A 19364-nucleotide genomic window follows, 5' to 3' on the forward strand; every position below is an offset into this window, starting at 1 on the left:
CGGGGTTGGGGGGAGAAGGACTGTGAAGAATAAGAGGATGAAATATAAAAATATTCAAGAAAAAATCCTTATGGAAAAAGTTGGCCAGAGATGAAGGAGAAGTGACAAAGAGAAAAGACAAGAGACCCCTAGGTCTGAAATTAGGCCAATGACCACCCCAGAGGCCAGGTTTTGGACTCATTTAAGTACTTGATTGTTATATCTTAGTCACTACGCTAAGCATTTTAAACGCACTGGAACATTTAATCCTCACGACAGCCCTGTGAGTGTAGTATTATTGTACTGAACTCCCAAAAGAAAAAACTAAGGCCCAAGATCACACAGCTCTAAGGCCCAGAGCCCAGGCTTAACCTCAGCTGTGTTTACCTCCACCAAAGTTACTTTAAATATCCACAGAATCTTCAGATACAACAATAACTAGCCTCCACCTCAACACTATGCCAAATGGTCAAAGTGTTCCTGCTCCTACATTAAATTCTTAAAAAATAACCAGCACTCTAAAGGCATACCCTTCAAACAATGGTTATGTTAGCATGGTTACATAATGGGTGATTCCCCCTATTTTCTAAACTTTTGAAAATGTTACAATTTTTATTACTTAAAAAAAAAAAAAAAATCACTCCGTGTGAACTGGAGCAAAGCCCTGCTAAGCAGCATCACCACAGGGAGACAGAAGTCTACACAACTCCACCCCTGTTTCCCGCACCACTGTGCACTGCGCTGGCCACAGGGATGACAAAGAGAAAGGGGCCGAGAAGCGGCATCAAAAGACACGCTTTGTGCTTACTGGTAACCATGTCAAATGTCCCCTCTCCTTATCACATCAATTGCACTCTCCAAAGGAAGGAAGGAAGAATGCTTGAGGGAGGTCAGAATGGCAGGCTGAGAACTTATGTCCACATGATATTCTTTACAAGGCCCCACTGAAATGACGGAAAAGACAGATATGCACAAGAATAAAGCCCTAATGGCGCTGGAAAACAAGAAAGTGTGTTCACAGCATATCAGAAAGTTTGCACAAATCCTGAAAGACAGAAAACAGATGGGATCAGATGGGTGGCAAATCGGGGGCGCCTCAAGGGCCTTTATTGACACACACAAAGCACACAGTGAGTAGGCTTTGGGAACATCATCTGAGCAATGAATCAGGAACAGAATTCAGAAGAGCAGGGCCGTCCAGCCAGCCTCTTCCCCGTCATTTCCCTATGATGCCCACAGAGTTGCTAGAAGCAGAGAGTTCTGACCCTGGGTCAAAGAAAAATGCCCTAACCTGCAAGCACAGACATTTCTTCTAGCACGTACTTGTGTACGTGCCAAGCAGTTCACATCCCCCCAAACCACCAAAACCCCTAAATGAACAGGGTTATAGGCATTCCACTTAAACCCTATGGAACTTTCTAGCCTAACCACCAGCAAAACAACCCTAATAAAAATGGTGCTCAATGAAAATCTCTAGGGTCTGATAGCCTTGAACTCTGGGACTCTGATGCTTTCTCTTCCACCTAGAGGAGTAACTACAGGGCTCTGTTTTAAATAGAGATCATTTAAAAAAAATTTTTAATTGAAGTAAGGTTGCTTTACAATGCTGTGCCATCAACAGAGACCATTTTAATCAAAACAAAGTCTGATGCAGAGTGTAGCCCTCTTCATTAATTCACTGTTTTAATCTGGAAGAAGTGTCGTCACAGCTTTTCTGACCTCACTGACAGGCTGCTACCAGGCTTCTAGCGAAAAGCATAAAGGTTCCAGAAACCACGATAGTTCATGACTCACATTAAAGGAAGTTCCTACCATAGACGTCTCAACTTTACACTCAGGTTTTTCTTGTTTAAGTCTTTATACCTTGCTAAAGCTCTCCCTTTAAATGTAAGAAAGTTTATCCCTTACTGTTTTCAATACTTTAATGTATTTGTGACTTCCACTTTATATCAATGTGTTTCCCCAAACTTTCAATGTCATACGTGATAATTCACTTCAGAAAAACATGTCTTATAGTAGAATAGAGGGTAGGCAATTTTGGTAGATGGATTTTGTGGCCTGAAAGTAAAGCAGAGGCATAGCATTTAGAGACAGCTGGCTGAACACATCACAGGTCCACCCCACCCCACCCCATAAGTCATCCCTTATGACTTTTTTATGACAGAGATGTCTTGGAGAAGTAGACACGGAAAACTGTAGAGGAACAACCATGCCAACTCCAACCTGGTCCTTCCTTCATAAATATAGGTCAAGGTTCACAAAATGCTTGAGGACTTATGAAAAAGAACAAAGTAAAGAACATTTAGTTATGGGGGAAAGCTGGAAGAGGTGTTTAATTTTTAAACAAGATTCTCAGAGAAAGAAGTATTATATGCATAGACTAAGAAGAAAATGCTATTAAAACAGAACACTTAAAGAACAGAAAATTTAAATATGAGTGCTGACATTAAAAAGTAAAATGGGTTTAAGAGACTAGTACGTAAATTTCATGGGGGGACAAAAATCATTTCCATTTTAGAACTACCGTATATTCCTGGTGCCTAACCTAGTCCTTAGTACACACCAGGCACTCTCTAAGTACTGAGTATATGAACTAACGAGTAAGTAGAATGAGTGAGATGAATGAATAAGAGATGGTATGAATGTAAATGAGTCAATACATGGCTGGCTGGCTAAGCAAGCGGGAAAATAATGAAGACATCTCCTTGAATGTAGAAAAACAATGCAAAGGAGGTCTTAAAAATTTGGTAGAAAAGTTAGATATATGAAGTATAAGATACAATATTACAAAAGAGAAAGAAAATAATTCAAGAAGTAACAACAATCTCTTTAGTGTTCAGAGCTGAAAAGACAATTGAGTGTTGAAGCAAAAAGGACATAGAAATATCTTGATAAAATTTCAGAAAACTAACAATTAATGGCAAATTGTAAAAATACTTCCAGAGCCAGGAAAAAAAAACGTTACATTTAAAGAAAGAGAAATTGGATTTCTCATAAATGTTGTTGAAGCAATAGAACACAATGCCTTCAAAGTTTTCAGGAAAATAATTTTGAAGCGAGACTTTTATAATGACACTAACAAGAAAGCAAAAAAAATTTAGACATTTTCAGACTCAGAAATTCAGAAACTTTACCACCCAACACATGAAAAAAAAAAAAAAAATCAAGGTTCTTCAACAAATGAGAGGAAAAACCACAAAAAGAATGACTTGAGATACAGTGGCAACTGCAGATGGAGAAGTGTAAAAAGGAAGAAGAGAGAAACACACAGAGACACACACAGAATTAATTCAACATTCCTCTGGGCATTTAATGGCACAGATTTATTTTTCTGAAGGTCTAATCACACTATCATATTTTCTGGTCCAACAGTAACACACAATTATCACTGCTATGGGGATGGGGGATGGGTTTAAATATTTAGGACCAACTCACAAGCAAAGTTTAGAAGACAATTACATTGACAGAGAAACTGAATAAATGCTATAAATCTTGACTAAAGCAAATAAATAAACATTTTTTAAAGAGTAAGAAAAAAATGTAAACATTCTAAATTCCTAACCTTTCAGTGGGCAGTACATAGACCACCAAAGTTAATCAGAAACAGTAACTGAAAATTATGAAGCTTCCCACTGGTAAAATAAAAATAAGAAAACTAGGGGTTAAAGGGTAGAAATAATAGTGCAAATACTAAAAAACAAAGTAAGTAGATACTGTTTAAAGCTAAAAATTTTAAAAATTAGTGTTAATTTATAGAATTATAAGCATAACCATCCAAAAAAGGAAAAAGCAGACTCTGTTAGGAAGTTAGCATCGGGTCCTCTGCCAGGTGAGGCAGGAGGAAGGTAAGCAGGTATTTAGGTTCCTAAGAGAACACGGAGCAGGATGGGAACCACAGCGAACTGTTGGGACTCACAGAGCTCCACCATCACTGAATGACCCAAGAAGGGTAATGTGCGGAGAAAAAGGACAAATGGCTTCAGTGGGGAGTCGCTTGAGCACTTCATTTTGTCTACTAACAGATTAAGTTATTGACTCCTCTAAAAATAAAGATGTAAGAGGGTTTATCTTTGATTTTTATTTTAACCTGTTTGGTAAATTCAAACTCTCAGGCAAAACCTGAATAGAAAAGAGACTTTCGAGGTACTGTGCATGTAAAGTCACTTGTGTTTCTTAAAGCCAAAATCTAGATAAGCAAGGTTCTGGGGGCAGCAAAGCCAGCGAATTCCCTTAAGGACTCTTGACATCTCAGAAACCAGAGTCGAGAAAGTTCCCGAGAATGAAGTGCAGCCAGGAGAGCCTCAGCATAGAGAAATGCTTAAGGCTTTGTTCACGGCCATATTCCCAGTGCTTGGCACACAGCAGGTGCTCAACAAATATTTGTTGAATAAACAGATAAATCTATTGTTCTTAGCAGACAAATGAAGGAGCAGCAATCCGTCTCTTGTCTGGGCCCAGTCCCTCATTAAGTTACTTTGAGGGTGCACACAAATTGGAAAGGACAGTGTTTCTAGTTTTTCCAAACAAGACCTTTAACTTCAGATGGTTTTGAACACTCTTATCCATATCTCTAAACATTCCAGAGTGTTCCTCCCTTAGCACACGTGCCCCTTATTTGGACAAAAGCCTCACTTTCTCCCAGGATCTCCATGATATACTTAGTGAAAGTGATGAGGGGGCCTTCCTAAAGATCAGCTCAGTAAATACTGTCACCCAGTACTTGGCATTCTACTCAACTGATATTGAGGGAAAAAAAAGAACACACATTGCTCAGCAAAGGAGTCTGCTGATTTGTAACAGCCGAGTGCTCCATTATGAAAAGCTTAATTGAAGTTCCATATAGTGATGAGGATAATACAATAATTTGAAAGCATCAGGGCTTTAAAAAGGGGGTGGGGGGGAGACAGCAGCATAAGATTCCCACATGTAAACAGCCATAAGATGTAAAAGATCTAACTGAAACTAAGCAGTGTTCTCCTGACTCCCACCTGAATCCTTTGCAACAACCAGTTCCCTCTTATGGTGCTTTATAAGGCCGTTCTCTTAAAACGATCGCTGTACTCTAGCAAGCAGGAGATAGGTGCAGTTATTTAATTATAATTTCCAAAGTATTCTAAATAAGCTAAATGACACAGATGCTTCCAATGTCTTCGGGACGGTGGAGAGGCATAATTCTACTACTCAACATAGGAGAAGTAGCACAATTATATACATCAAGCAGCCTATGAGGTTGAGAAAACAACCTATGGTGCTCTTTTTAGAGCTGAAGGTTGGTTAGGTGTTTATGATATAGGTGTTTGAGGGCAAAGGGAGAAAAGGAATGTTTCTTCTGATGTCTTCTTTTTCCTTCAAAGCAGGAAAAGGTTGGGAGAGGGACCCACTAAAGTAGATGAAGTGTAAACAATAAATCTATGTAGAAAAGGGGTGGCTACAACCCAGATCCCACTTCCTGGCCGAGCCACTGACATTAATACTGTATCAGCTACTGAAAGAGTACCTCTTCTGGATATTGTGGGCCACTTGGTAAGTAAGAACACTAGGACAGAAAATGGGGTTTCAGGAGCCCACGTTCTTCTTACTTTTAGCTTGGAAGTCAGACATTAGTATGTTTTAAGATTTGGCATGACAGTGAAACCTTACAGAACTTGAGCCAGAAAAGCTCGGGATGGAATGACACTGTTTCCTACTATGGCTGAGAAAAACTTAACTAGGATTAGAAAAGAATTCTTCTAGAAAAAGGAGAAGACCTTAATCTCATGCTCAGTCACTAACAGAACAGCTGAGGAAGTACGCCTGCAAACTGGAACCAATGAAAATGAAAAAAGCAAAAGAAGTCTGATTCCTTACAAGTGTAATAGTCTGATTTATATAAATATAATAAAGACAAACTATCTACAAAGAAGCCAAAGAGCCACAAAGGAAGCTCATAAAGATGGTTTTGCGCCTGCTGGACGATAATCATTATAACAAACAGTAACTAAGATGCCCCAAGCGCAACATCTCTGGTAGTAAGGACCCCATATAGGCATCAAGGTGGAAGACAGTGGCTTAACATGAACATGGTGGCAAGCAGAGATTAAAACGATGTTTCAAAAATCATTGTTACAAAACCCAAATCACCTCTCAAAAAACTGACCTTGTGCAGAGCACAGGCATTTTCCAACTGTTCTTATTCCTCAGTTTTATCTCTGTGCCGTCTTCCACTTTTCCAAAAAGGGCCATGTCTACTGTCTCCTATTATTGTGAAATACTTCATATAATGAGAAGCGATGAGGCAGTACCTTAGTGACACTGTATCTACTGGATATGTGACAATTTTCCAAGGATGGGAGATGGGGTGGTGGTAATTACGAGCATTTACATAGGAGGCTTGACCCCAAGTCATATTTTTAGGTGCCCCTTTATAAATGTGAACCAATTTTTTTTTAAACACCTTTCTTTGAAAATGTGATATGCAGAAAGACATGGGCAATCAGTTAATAGGTAACATGAGTTTGCCAAACTGGAGCTCAAAGTAATTGGGAAGTCCGGCACAAGGAAAGGTCACCCCACAAAACTTCGTCTTCAGGAAGGCTCTGGCAATAACAGAAGAATGAGATTTTAATCACTGAAGCTAATTACACAGAAGACTAAATCACAAGAAGAGTTATTTAAGTGTCTTAAATACAATAAAAAGTAATTAACAGGAAGCGCCATCTTGACAGCTTCCTGTCACAATCCAGGCCTAAAAGGATCAGCTAATTCCCAACCTGGGAGCCAGAGAGTGAGAAACAACTCAAAGTTTGATCTTTTTGTTTTTCGTTTAAACTGTTTTGATTAACAGATAACAACTCTTGCCAACTCCATAGTGAAGTTAATCAAGAAAAAAAGTTTAATCTAATAGAGGAATGGTGAACCTAGTTTTAGTGATTCCCCAGAGGGCAAGAGAGGGTGAGCTGAAGACTGTGTTCCAACAGAGAGGCCTCCCCAAGGCCATGTGACTCATCGCCGTCACATACAACAAGAGGAGACAACAGGAGGATCAGATGGAACCCTACGGAGGACAGGGGTAATCCACACACTCTGGCATGTGAAACACACTGAAAAATCTGCTTTCAGATAAGCCTGAAAGAGGCCATCTCATTTGCCTCTTCCTTCTCTTTCCCCTGGAATAAGCAGCCTGAGAGAAGCTAGTCAAGAATCAGAGATTCCCAGTTGATCTCTTGCATAACGGGAAAACCTCTAGACACGGTGATGGCCAGTATGTAGGTGTACGAGCCTACAGGTAATGACAGACACAGTTTAGATTGGACCATTTCTTAATTCTACACCTCTACAAGCCGAACAAAGCCTGTCTTAAGAGATGCAATGCATTACTAGAGAAGCTCTCTTAAGCAACCTTCCCTTAAATGACCTACACGTCTACAACCTCCCCAAAACCCATAGGCTGATGCCAGTTAGTGACTGAGGGTCACTCTAACACACCTGTGCACTTCTGTCCCAATCTGTTCTGTCCCTAGATATACATGGGTCATTTAAATTACATACTTCACTAAATATTATAACAATAATTGAAATACGAATACAAAAAGAATGTGCCTTTAAGAAACTATGTAAATTGTTTTACAAGTTTTAATAAGAGGAATGGCATTTAAATGGCTACAAAATGTGCAAAAATCAGAGTAAGAAAACTATAACAGATGAGGGGGATGTAAATCACAGACCTAGGATTTCATAATTAGTGTTTTTAAGTCATCATTCCATAGAGGAAGTTACACAATTCACCAGGATATCAAATAGTTGATCCTGCTGCCCATATATCAAAGATTTGGAGATACATACATTTTTGTATGTAAAATGGAATTAAAACATTTGGGGTAAAAAAAAATAAATCCCCTGCTCTAGCCAATGTTTTTGATTAACTACTAAAATCAGAAGGCTTTCAGTATAATTCTAAATATAAGGCTGAGTAGTTGGACATTATTATTAATACCTCAACTTTTCTACAATACTATTTGCAATGATTTAAATAGAGAAAATTCAGGAAAAAATAAAAAAATCAAGGCCAGAGAAAAATAAAGAGAAGTCATGAGGGAGAGTCGAACATCAGAAGCACACTACCAGGTACACTTTCTGGAGATGCCCTACCTTTGGCACTGACCTTCCAATACCAAATAAAATAGGAAAAATAACAAAAAAAACGTGTATCTGATAGTTATCAGATTAAAACAAACTTGTAGCTCAGAAGAAACAGCTGTCCCAGGTAATGAAACATCTAAATACTCCCTGCTTTATTTCATACTATACTGTGCAATATAGTAAACAAATCACTCACGAATTTATTGGACTCCTACCAACCGCTCAATACTGAAACTACAGCAGGGAACAAAAGACAAAAATCTTTATCTTCAGAGAGCTTACTATCTAATGAGGTTTAGTCTCAATAATATTAGTACATCCTCACATTTCTTCCAATTACCACCCAGCAGTTTACTCATAAAGTCTAGTTTAATAAAAACAAATCTATGAGGAAACTCAATGCACCCAGCGTACCCTGCTAGGCTGGTCTAATCCGAGGTATATACCTTGGAAAATCATGCAAAAATAATACAATCTAATTCCAAGAAATGGGAGATAGAAAGGTCAAGGTTAACGCCCTTATCGACCACTTCCAGAATATTTTATTTTAAGCAGTGTAAATTTATTTTGAAAATATACCTTAATGGTATGAAAAAAAAAAAATCCACTCTAATGGGTCGTTAGATAAACATGAATAGAAGCCATCTGCCAAAAATAACAAGATGTGCATTTTGACAGTAGTGGTGGTGTTTTTACCTGTGAGTAGACAGAAGGAGGATTTATCGGAGAGGACTCCTTGTTTGTGGCAGCAAAAGTCTTAACCTAGGGGAAGACTAACTTCACAGCTTTCCACAGGAGGAGGGCAAGTGTCAACTCCTAAGAACTTGTGACAAATTGGTAATAATCATTATCGCAAGTTATACAATAAAGGAATGAGCAAAATACTTCCTAGTTTCCTCCATCCCAAAGACATTATCTAATTTCTCAAGAACCTGCTTCTAAAAATAACCTGATGCCTGTGATGGTGTTAATAAGGTAATAACATCGAAAGCCTATATTCAGTTCCTCTCAGCAAAAGTGAAGTCTCTGAATCGCTGCGTGAACATCAACAACATTAATACCTACAGGAGGGGTAACAGTCGCTAAAAATACTTATTTCCAAAAGTGACAACAGGAATTTGGGGGTGGGGGGTGAGACACACAGACAGGAGAAGCTCCTATTTGGTAGGAGAGCTTCTGCAAAGTAAATTAGCTACCAGATCCTCTTTCTTTCAGAGGCATGCTACAGTTTACAGAGGTGTTTCTTCCAAAGGGCTTCATTTTACTTTCAATAAGACAACCCCTGTTTTGATGAGAAACCTATTCTTTTCTTCCCCTCCACCATGCCCCCTTTTAAAAGAAAAGAAAAATACCAGTTTGGTAACAAACACCATTTAAGACTGTTAAAAAGAGAAGGAGACAATTAGCATGCTGGTATATTTTATGCAGAGTAAGAATTGCTACTGGGGACTGACTGATTGTTTTAATATTTATTGTGGAAGCATGGCCCAGCAGGCTTCCTCCTGCCCCTATCAGATACCTCCTTGGAAGGCTGTTCATCAACCAAGCTCCCGAGAGACTGTGGAATGGAACCAGGGTACAGCCAGTGGAGGAGAAGAGGAAGACCCTGTCATCTACTGATTACATACGTCTATAGAAAGAAAATGTCCAATTAACCTCTCTTCTTTTTTTGGCCTACAATTAAACTTCCTAAACTAATATGCAGAGAATCTTTCTAGTTTTGCATAGAACCTAAGGGCCTGACTGACACTCAATAAACGGCATAAGAGTAATAATGAGTGCCACACAGTGCCAAGCACACAGAGCCCAATCCATCTTAAATAACGACAATAATGAAAGTATGTGATTAACTAATGAGCGATTACGAAGTACTTCACAAACAAAGTGCCACACAGGCACATAACAATTATAAGCCACTGTGTTAAGAGTAACAGAAAGCAAATCAGGGAAAGGGAGGAGAGACTTGAATGAGGAGAAAACTCTCAGCTATGGCCGAGTTGCTACCAGCCAGAACACTCACATTCCTCCAATGGTGACAGTGGCACAGGTACGCTCTGAAAAGGCGGGCACCGTCTCTGTGGCTGGGCTGGCAGGTCTAATGTAGTCCACAGTCACATTGACCTGAAAATAAAGAATCAAAGTAGTTAAGGTTGAGAATTTGCAACACACCTCACTAGCAGCCCCGTGTACTGGCACAACTGTAAAAGCTGACCTCACTCACAGTATGACTGTGTGTGTCTAAGATTTAAAAAAAACAACTGAAAGCTGAACTACACGCTGGGAGAAAATATCTGCAAAAGCCATCTCTGATAGAGGACCATTATCCAAAATACAGGAAGAACTCAAAGCTCAATAAGAAAATGAAAAACCCAATTTTAAATATGGGCAAAAGACCTGGATATCTTACCAAAGAAGACATACAGATGACAAGCCTATGAAAAGATGTTCCACGTGTGTCCTTGGGGAAATGCAAACTAGAACAACCACGAGCTACCACAACACACCTATTAGAACAGCCAAAATCCAAAACACCGACCACAAATGCAGGTGAGGATATGGAACAAAAGGAATTCTCGTTCACTGTTACTGGGAATACAAAATAGTACAGCCACTGGGAGACGGTTTTGTATAGAACAAACTTTTAGCATACATTCCAGCAGTTAAAAACTTGTGTCCACAGAAAAACTTGCACATGGATGTTCTGGGCAGCTTTATAAATCAATGCCAAACTTTGGAAGCAACCAACATGTGCTTCAGTAAGTGAATGAATAAAGTGCGGTTCACAAACACAACTGGGTATTATTCAGCACTTAAAAAGAAATGAGCTGTCAAACCACGAGAAGACGTGGAATGTGAAATACATGTTATTAAGAGAAAGAAAACGCGTGAAAAGCTATATATTGTATGACTCCAACTGTGACGTTCTAGAAAAGGCAAAAATACGAAGACAGTAAAAAGGTCTGTGATTGCCAGGGGTTAGCAGGACGAGACAGGATGAACAGATGCAGGGGGCAGGATTTTGCCAGAAGTGAAACTACTGTCTCATACTATGATGATGGATACATGTCATTACACATTTGTCAAAATCCATACAATGCAGAACACCAAGAGTGAACCCTAGTAAACTATGGACTTCGGATGATGATGTGTCCGTGTAGGCTCACCAATTATAACAAATGTACCACTCTGGAGGGGGAGTGTTGATAGCAGAGGAGGAAATCCAAAGGGGTGGGGGGGAGGGGATGGAGGAATTCTCTGTACTTTCTGTTCAATTTTGCTTTGAGCCTAAAAGATGCTGTGAACCTAAAAGATGACTGATATCAAGAGAGAAGGACAAACGGCTGAACCTTTAAGGCCCTACATAAACTATACTCAACAGAAAAGAGGTTTGGAACATTCTTAGAGAACTCCTAGACATTATGGTAAAGCAGTTCTCTAACCTTTACAGACTCCTTTGAAAATCTGTTGAAAAATAAGAAATGCCTCTACAGAAAAACTGCATGTAGTTTCAGTCTGCCGTAAGTTCAAGGCCCAAGTTAAGAATTATTAAGAAGAAATGAGTCAAAATAACACAGCTAACTATACACCCGATACCAACAGGGCTGGAGTTAGGAAATTTGGGGGTGGGGGGGATGGGCTGGAGCAGAAGAACCTTTAATACTGGGTTAACCCTGGTATCTACTAAACATATGGATAAGGACACACTGAGCACTGCTTTTTCTGTCTGTAACCTTTCGAGATGACCATGTTTCTGTGTCAAAACAATGTGGTATGTAGTATCCCTTAGCAAACATACTGGGTCTGTATTAGAGCATTAAGGCATATGCTTGGCTTTGGTCACAGCCGAAGTTATATACCTGTACTGAGGAGTCAAGCACCCTGAAGCCATCCCCACGGTCTGAAAGTCCAGAATTCCCTTTCCTAAATACAACTTTAGTTCCCACCGATCAGCTTAAAGACAGCACGTTGTACCAGCATCAAGGTCAGCCACATTGCTGGCGAGCACCATCAACATCCTTTCAAACTGCCTGTTCCTCAAAAAACCACTTTAAACGTGAATATGGAAATTTTCAGAAGGACAGCTGCCTCCAAATTCTGACTGTCAGATCACCCACTTGACTGCTCCATCTAATCACGTTTTAAAAGCAACAAGGAGTGGTATCAGTGAGAAAGCCAATTAAGTGCTGAAGGTAAGGTAAATCTTTCTCATGAGAAGTACTGTCATAATACAACAACACAGAAAGAAGAAAATATGAAGAAGCCTCCTTAGGTCAGACGTCTACACTGACATTACCGCTCAGCCTTAGCACCTTGTCTAAAGCTGAGGAGATGGATAAATGTGAGGAATGTGAACAGCCTGGGAGTGGGGGTGGGGGCAGGGCTGAAAAACAATCTCCAACAAAGAGGTTTTCATAGTTTCCCCGTATGCATCTGGCCAGAGTTATCACAGGTCAGAGACAGGGCAAGGAACTGGGAGGTCTATGCACACAGAAGCACAGTGGACTCACATTCCTGGGCGGCGAAGAGTTCTCTGCATGTTGTCTGTACTGACCCAGGCTGGAACTCTCCTCTGGCCGGGCCTGATAACTAACCTACGGAAGCAGGAAGAGGGCCAGGAAGGCATGTGGACACCTGCTGAAGTTATGGCAAAAATCACACAGGAAATCAGTGTTGCACAGGAGCTAAACCTGAAGGGTGCCCACACCACAGGATGTGAAGTAACTCCACGGACAAGTTTAAAAAGGGCACAGACACGGTATGGTCCAATGTGGGGCATTTGGGGGGCAAGTCAAAAAATACGTGGGGTTGTTCATCTATTTTTTGTGTTTTCACCTAGTCCATCTAACAACAAGCTCAAGCCCTCCATTCCACTACCGGGAGAAAAAATGTATCCCTGCTTAAAAATAAGCTCAGTGAATCTCAAGGTTACCTTGCACCTATCAATGACAAGCCTCCTCCTCAGCAGGCAGGAGTGGAACAGCAGCTCATCAGCGCAAGGACGCTGCACATGGTAACATCAGCTCTCTACCCAGGGAGCAGCTAATTCATCCTAAGGGCCACCTGACAGCAATAGTGGTGGTGGTGATGGGGGCAGGGGAATGGTAAGCAGCAAAAATGGACACCTTAGCCTCTCACCTTCCAGGCCAAAAGGCATGCTATCCCCAGGCTGTCTTTAAAGGGAATCCATGGGAAGACCGCCCCTCCCCCAAATCTTTCGTCTTCCATAACCAAAAGAACCAGTACTACATTCTACATTCACCTGCCAATTCGGTTTTCCCTCTATCTAGAGAAAGAACTGAAGGTCAGATTAAAGAGCTCATTGGAGCGGTAACATTATAAAAAGACATTCTCAAATACAAATGAGGCCCTGAGAATAGCCCACAGCCAAGACACACCTGCAGACAGCTATGACAAACTAGGAATTAAAGTCAATGTGTAATTAGCATTTATGTCCCTCTCCTGGGGATTCTGAGATCTGTTCTCCTGCCTTGGAGTTTTTCATCTCTAGATGCTCAGCTCTGACTTGCCAATCACTTGAAAAAGAGCAAGTTTCAATTAACACAACCTGCAAATCTTAGCAAAGTCATCATCTGAATAATGGAACACCTGAATTTTGTGCTTGGGGGTAATTACACATGAAATGGCGTCAGCTAAAAAGTAATGGGTTAATGCAAATGTGTCCCTCATTTTTCCAGCAAAGATACTCCTGGAATGTTGGGTATGCAGGAATTTACATGCACAGCACACAAGGGCGAGGCCTGATCCCTCTTTACAGCAAGGACCACAAGGAGTCCAGGGCTGCCCGCTGGTTCCACCTGTCATTCTCTTGTGAATGAGTCACACATCACATCTTTGGGCCTCACTCTTCTCAGGTAATTCACCTGGTAAATGAGAGCACTAGACTAGAACTTTAGAGCATCAATGAACTCTAGAATCCTAAAAGATAATTTAGCCAGATATGATGTGTTTATATAGTGTTTTCTTAGACTGGTATAATTCCTACCTTACATTTACTACTATGAACTAGTACAGATAGACTAAGAGTCAGAAAAGGGAAAAACCATGCCTTTTATCCACGGAAACTTGTCACAGGGCTTATACAGTAGGAGCATATACAGTGAATATTCGTTTGATGAACGGATACATGTATTCAGGAGCCCTTTCAAAACTAAAATTCTGAAGGATACTTTTGAAACGAGAGGGTTAAGCATTTTGAGGACCTCCTGGTCAAGCTGTTGACCATTCTGTTTTAATATATTAATTTAAAGTATGAAGGAGGGAAGAAACAGTCTGAAGTTGGGATAAACTTCTAGATTAAGAAAAATATAATTCCCCATATTATTTCTCAAAGAGGTTCTCAGAGAAAAGGGTAGCCGGCAATCTGATTCCTCCTTGGTCCATTAGATTGTAGAATTTTCCTTGAAAACAATTTCAAAGACCCTTCAGAGTAACAAAGATGAGAACTTCAAACCAAATCTGTGTCCCAATCTCTTATAAAGTTTGGAAACAGTTTAGTATTTACAACAGAATACATTCGGGCCACACCTAAGGAATGAATTCTGACAATCTATGGATACTCTTCATATAACTAATCACTCACTAGAAAAGTGTCAAACCACCAAAGAACTTCATAGACTTTATGATGCTGATGATAATGAAATGACAAAATCTGAATGCCTATACATAAACGATACACAACATCTCCAGGCCACGGCAAGAGTTTAGGCTGTTCCGTGAGGCTATTTTGCATAACTACTATGGAATCCCACCCACGATTCCACGTGGCCAATCATAAATTCACAAAGAGCCATTCAAAAAAAAATACCCTGCCTCGGGGGAAAAAGCTCTCCTATGACCCGTCATCCTCATGAGAGAAACAGAAAACACATCATCCAGGCAAGTCTGGCTAAGGAAGCCAGGAGACAAAAGAAAGTGGAACAAAATATTTTACACAGCCTAGATAAGAGCACGGACTCTGGGAGCCGCCAGACTGTAGGGTTTGGTTTACCAGCAATTCTACATATGAGCTGTGTGAACTTGCAAAAGTTACCTTACTTCTGTACTTCAGTTCAACACGGATCACTCTACCTATCTCACAGTGAGAAGAAGAAATGCATTAATATACATGAGGCATTTAGAGCAGGGCCTGACTCATAATAAGCTCTACGCGTCAGTTATTTTTAGACAAACACACACTGATTTTCTTGGAGGAAAGCCCAGCACAGAGTAGGTGATAAGTATCTGGGAGGTAAATACATAAATACAGGCACACATACATATATGCATACGGAAGATGCATGCTGACTTGAAACCATTAGGCAGAAACACTCAATTAAATACACGTGTCTCCTCAAGGAGCCACAGCAAACAAGAGTATGGACCTCATACATATTCATCCCAACTTACAGATAAATGACTTATTTTAAAGAATGATACACTACTTAGTACTTATTTAGACACTTCCCACATTAATTTTGCAGGTACTAGTTGTGGAGATTTTATTTACCAAAGATAATTGAAGCAGAGTGTAGGGAATCGTCTCAACTGATAGGTTAACCAGAGGAAGTTGGGGAGGATACTCCCTGCCTTACAAAATCAGGAAGTCAGTGAACAGAGACCAAGTTCCCATTTTCCCTGGGCCTAATAGGACAATATTTAATTTATGCATTCTGGATCTTTCTTCCCTGCTAACAAGTAGCCTGTGTAATTATTCTAAAAATATAAGAGACTTTTTTTTTTAAACTACTTTGAAACATTTCAGCAGCCCATTCATTTAGATATAGGATAAGCTTCAAAAGAGAATTGCCAAGGAACCTCTTGGTCTTGCTCTGGGCACGCTGACCTCCCAGCTGAGCCATCTATTCGGACACAAGCTAAATGCTCATAAAACGATGTCAAATGTACCCTGTGTTGTCTAGGAGGCAACCACAAGACCCACAAATGAACAGCGATGCTGACATTTTCTAGCAGTAACATTAAAAAAGGAAACAAATCAGAAATACTCTTAAAAATAACTAACTCAAAATACCTAAAATATTATCATATCAACATATAACTAACATTTTTTAAAGTATTGGGTTTCTTTTCTTTCTCTCATTGACAAAGTCTTTGAAATCCAGTGTGTGTCACGCAGAAGCAACACATCTCAGTCTGGACCAACAATACTTCAAGTGTGCAGTAGCTACACATGGCTGTGGTGGCGACACTGGACTTTATGTGCCCAGACTGTCTATTAAGGGACCAGAGACTTAGCCTTAATCCTCTATTACATGATCCTACCTTTTTGGTCATACCTTTCTCTAGCTTCTCTGGGGAACTTCTGTTATTTTATATTTTATGAATCCTTGTAAATACTCTTAAACCAAATATGAAAAAACATGGTATAAAAAAATAAAATGTTTATCATTCATTTTCTTACTAAAAAATCTATTATTTAACTAGACTAAAACGACGAGCTATTTATGTAATTTTCGGTTCCAAAAAACAATTTCAGGGGTGAGAATAGATGTGTACACAAAGGGGAAAAAATCTCTAATTTGTAACTATCACTGTAAAATATATTCTGTTCAATGTTTGATGAAGATACTTTTCAGTGACTTCTCTATTAACTTAATGGCTGGACTTTATCCTTGATTTGCTGACATAAGTCTAGAATTCTTCACCTTGGTGTTTGAAATGTATTCTAATAGACGAACGGTAACTAGAAACTCGTGTTAAAGAAATACCTGCTTTTGCAGTTATGAGTAATGCTTCTGTTGAGTACTGGTATTATTAGAAAGAAAATGACCAACTGCTAGATGTGGACTGTTTGTTTACAAGCACAATCAAAAGCTGAAATCTCTACGTCCCATTAGGACATTATTTAGCTCTGGCGTATCTTAAATTAAAAGAACTTTTACAGATACACTGAAAAAAATTATCTATCTACACTGCAAAGAGAAAGAGACATAAACCAATGATCCTTTCCTACCTCTCCAATCCAGCCTAGATGTATTCGGTTAACACCCCCTTTGAAATCACTGTAATTAGGTGCTAAGGCTGGCTGTTTACTCATGTGTATTTATGTTGCTCTCTCTGATCTACAATCACCCTTCCCAACTCCCCCACAGAGTCAAGACTATTTTGAGCACATTTCATTTTCATCAATGGAAGGTTAACCTCTACTGCTTCCAACCTCTATGAGGACAGAGTCAAGGAGCCTTCTTACATGATGCATTTCTGACAAAATGAACCCATTACTCCCCATCCACTTGTCGAATGGGCAGACGCATTTATCTGTTTTGAGAGGAAAGGTAAAATCCAGCTTCATACGGGGCCTGTGGAGGTGCTAAGAGTCTCTATCTGATATCAGGCATTCATTTAAGTGGACATCACCACTCCCCGATAAACACTCAGTTTGGTAAATATTTAATTAGAAGCACACACAGGCATGAGGTCCACAAATAAACGTGAAAACATTTTATGTAAGGGGCCATTAGAGCTGGGCAAAGATTTCTAGAAGTAGTGATAACACTCTGACAAAAGCGTAACATTAAAATGGTGAGAAATATGAGCATAGTTTATGTATGAGGTAGATAACAAGCACATGTAAAATCATCAGGGAGATGAAGTTCTGACCACTGAAAATATTTTAAGTAACTGATAGGATCAGAGACAAGCAGAAACCACTATTTGCGAGTAAGCTCGCAGCTGCAAGCATTTTCTTTAATCCTCTTGATTCTTAAGTCCTTATAAACCTACAAATGTATCTAAGAAGCATAACTTGTATGTGCATTAGTGCTGCAACCATTAGAGTACCCATCACTGCATCATGGGTGAACTCATACCTAATTTTAATACTGCACTGTTGCCGGGATCAACTCGGCGACTCGAGGTGAGTGACGGGTGCCGCAAGCTTGAAGAAGACACAGACACAGACTGAAGAGAAAGATGGGACCGGGGGACTCAAGACCTCTAGGATCAAGAGCCCTGCTGACTCATCCCAGGTTGCGTTTATTGAGTTCGTGGGCTAACATTCTCAGGTTACACTCATAAACAATCAAAGGCCTCACATGACTGAGGCAATTATCTTTGTTTACTTCCTGGGTCCGAGTTGAGCAGGTGTGGATTTGAGCTGGGGGTGGAGAGCAAAACAGCCCTGGGGGCAGGAGACTTCTCTCAGATATTAGGGGTCTGTGCCCCACCCGTGTTGGCCCCTCTGCGACTGTGCCTGTCTTAGGTTGTTCCTCCCTTGAGGAATCTTACCCGTCTCTGGCTAACCAGTCATCCTCTAGGGCCAAATAGGGTGATATAAGGAAGGCTCTATGCACCACCCCTGTTGGCCCCTCTGCGGCTGTGCCTGTCTTAGGTTGTTCCTCCTCTGAGGAATCTTACCCGTCTTTGGCTAACCAGCCATCCCTCAGGACCAAACAGGGTGATATTAGTCTCCACGCCCCGTACCCTCAGCTCCTCCACTGCTCAAGCAGGACATTCTGAATCCCATCGCTCGGCCCACATACTTCAACATTTTCAATGTTTCAAAAAGGTTCCAGAATGTCTTCCCACACACTGTCTGTACCCAAGAATGCCAAAGGCCCCCGAAACACTACTGGAAACTGTCCCATGGGTCCCGTGCATGACTCTTCTTACTTCTCAAAACCACCATCCCCGTGGCCTTCCTCTGGAGGATAAAAGGTTGAGTGTGGGTCTCTTTTCTCCTCTATACAAGTGTCTGTCACAGTCACCTGGATCCAAAATTTCCAAGGTCAGCAGCAGTCAGGGGAAATTAAATCACTCCGTCCAGAACTCTCCCTGGAGGAGTTCCAGCCACACAAGCAGCACAAACATACAGAGATACTCATGCCTCTGTGTAGACTACACACAATGTCACCCAGTCTTGAAAACAACAGTTGTAATAAAACTAAGATGAGAGGCTCCGGGATGTGAAGAACAGGGATTTGCTTAATGGCATCTAAAGAAAGTATGACTGGAGGCAAAAAGGATGCTTTTAAGACACGGATAAAAACAAAAAGGTTAAATTACATTTTCTCCACAAATACGTGCCAATCTACAAAGGAAAAAGACACTCACCAAAAGGCCAAACTGGGAACCTGAAACAATAAAAGTGGGAGCTAAAGTATTCACCAGGCCAAGAGTTCCGATCAATTCCTATTGCTCTGGGGCTGGGTACAGCCGAGTCAGTACAGAAAAGCCACCCAGCATTCACTCCAGTTCAGAGCACACCTATGCCTCCAGCATGCCCGCGAGGTGGCATTCAGAAGTCACTC

The 19364-nt window shown here is 40.4% G+C and overlaps 1 protein-coding gene across 1 annotated transcript in view; it reads right to left on the reverse strand.

Moving 5' to 3' along the window:
• The window catches only part of SND1 (staphylococcal nuclease and tudor domain containing 1), a 392617-nt gene that overhangs the window by 207041 nt on the left and 166212 nt on the right, over positions 1 to 19364 (reverse strand). Inside the window, exon 12 of the mRNA XM_057731861.1 lies at positions 10118 to 10218. Coding sequence (XP_057587844.1) covers positions 10118 to 10218 — 101 coding nt within the window. The remainder of the gene's footprint in view (positions 1 to 10117; positions 10219 to 19364) is intronic.

This window comes from Hippopotamus amphibius, chromosome 4 (genome assembly GCF_030028045.1).
Source record: "Hippopotamus amphibius kiboko isolate mHipAmp2 chromosome 4, mHipAmp2.hap2, whole genome shotgun sequence".
NCBI lineage: Eukaryota > Metazoa > Chordata > Mammalia > Artiodactyla > Hippopotamidae > Hippopotamus > Hippopotamus amphibius.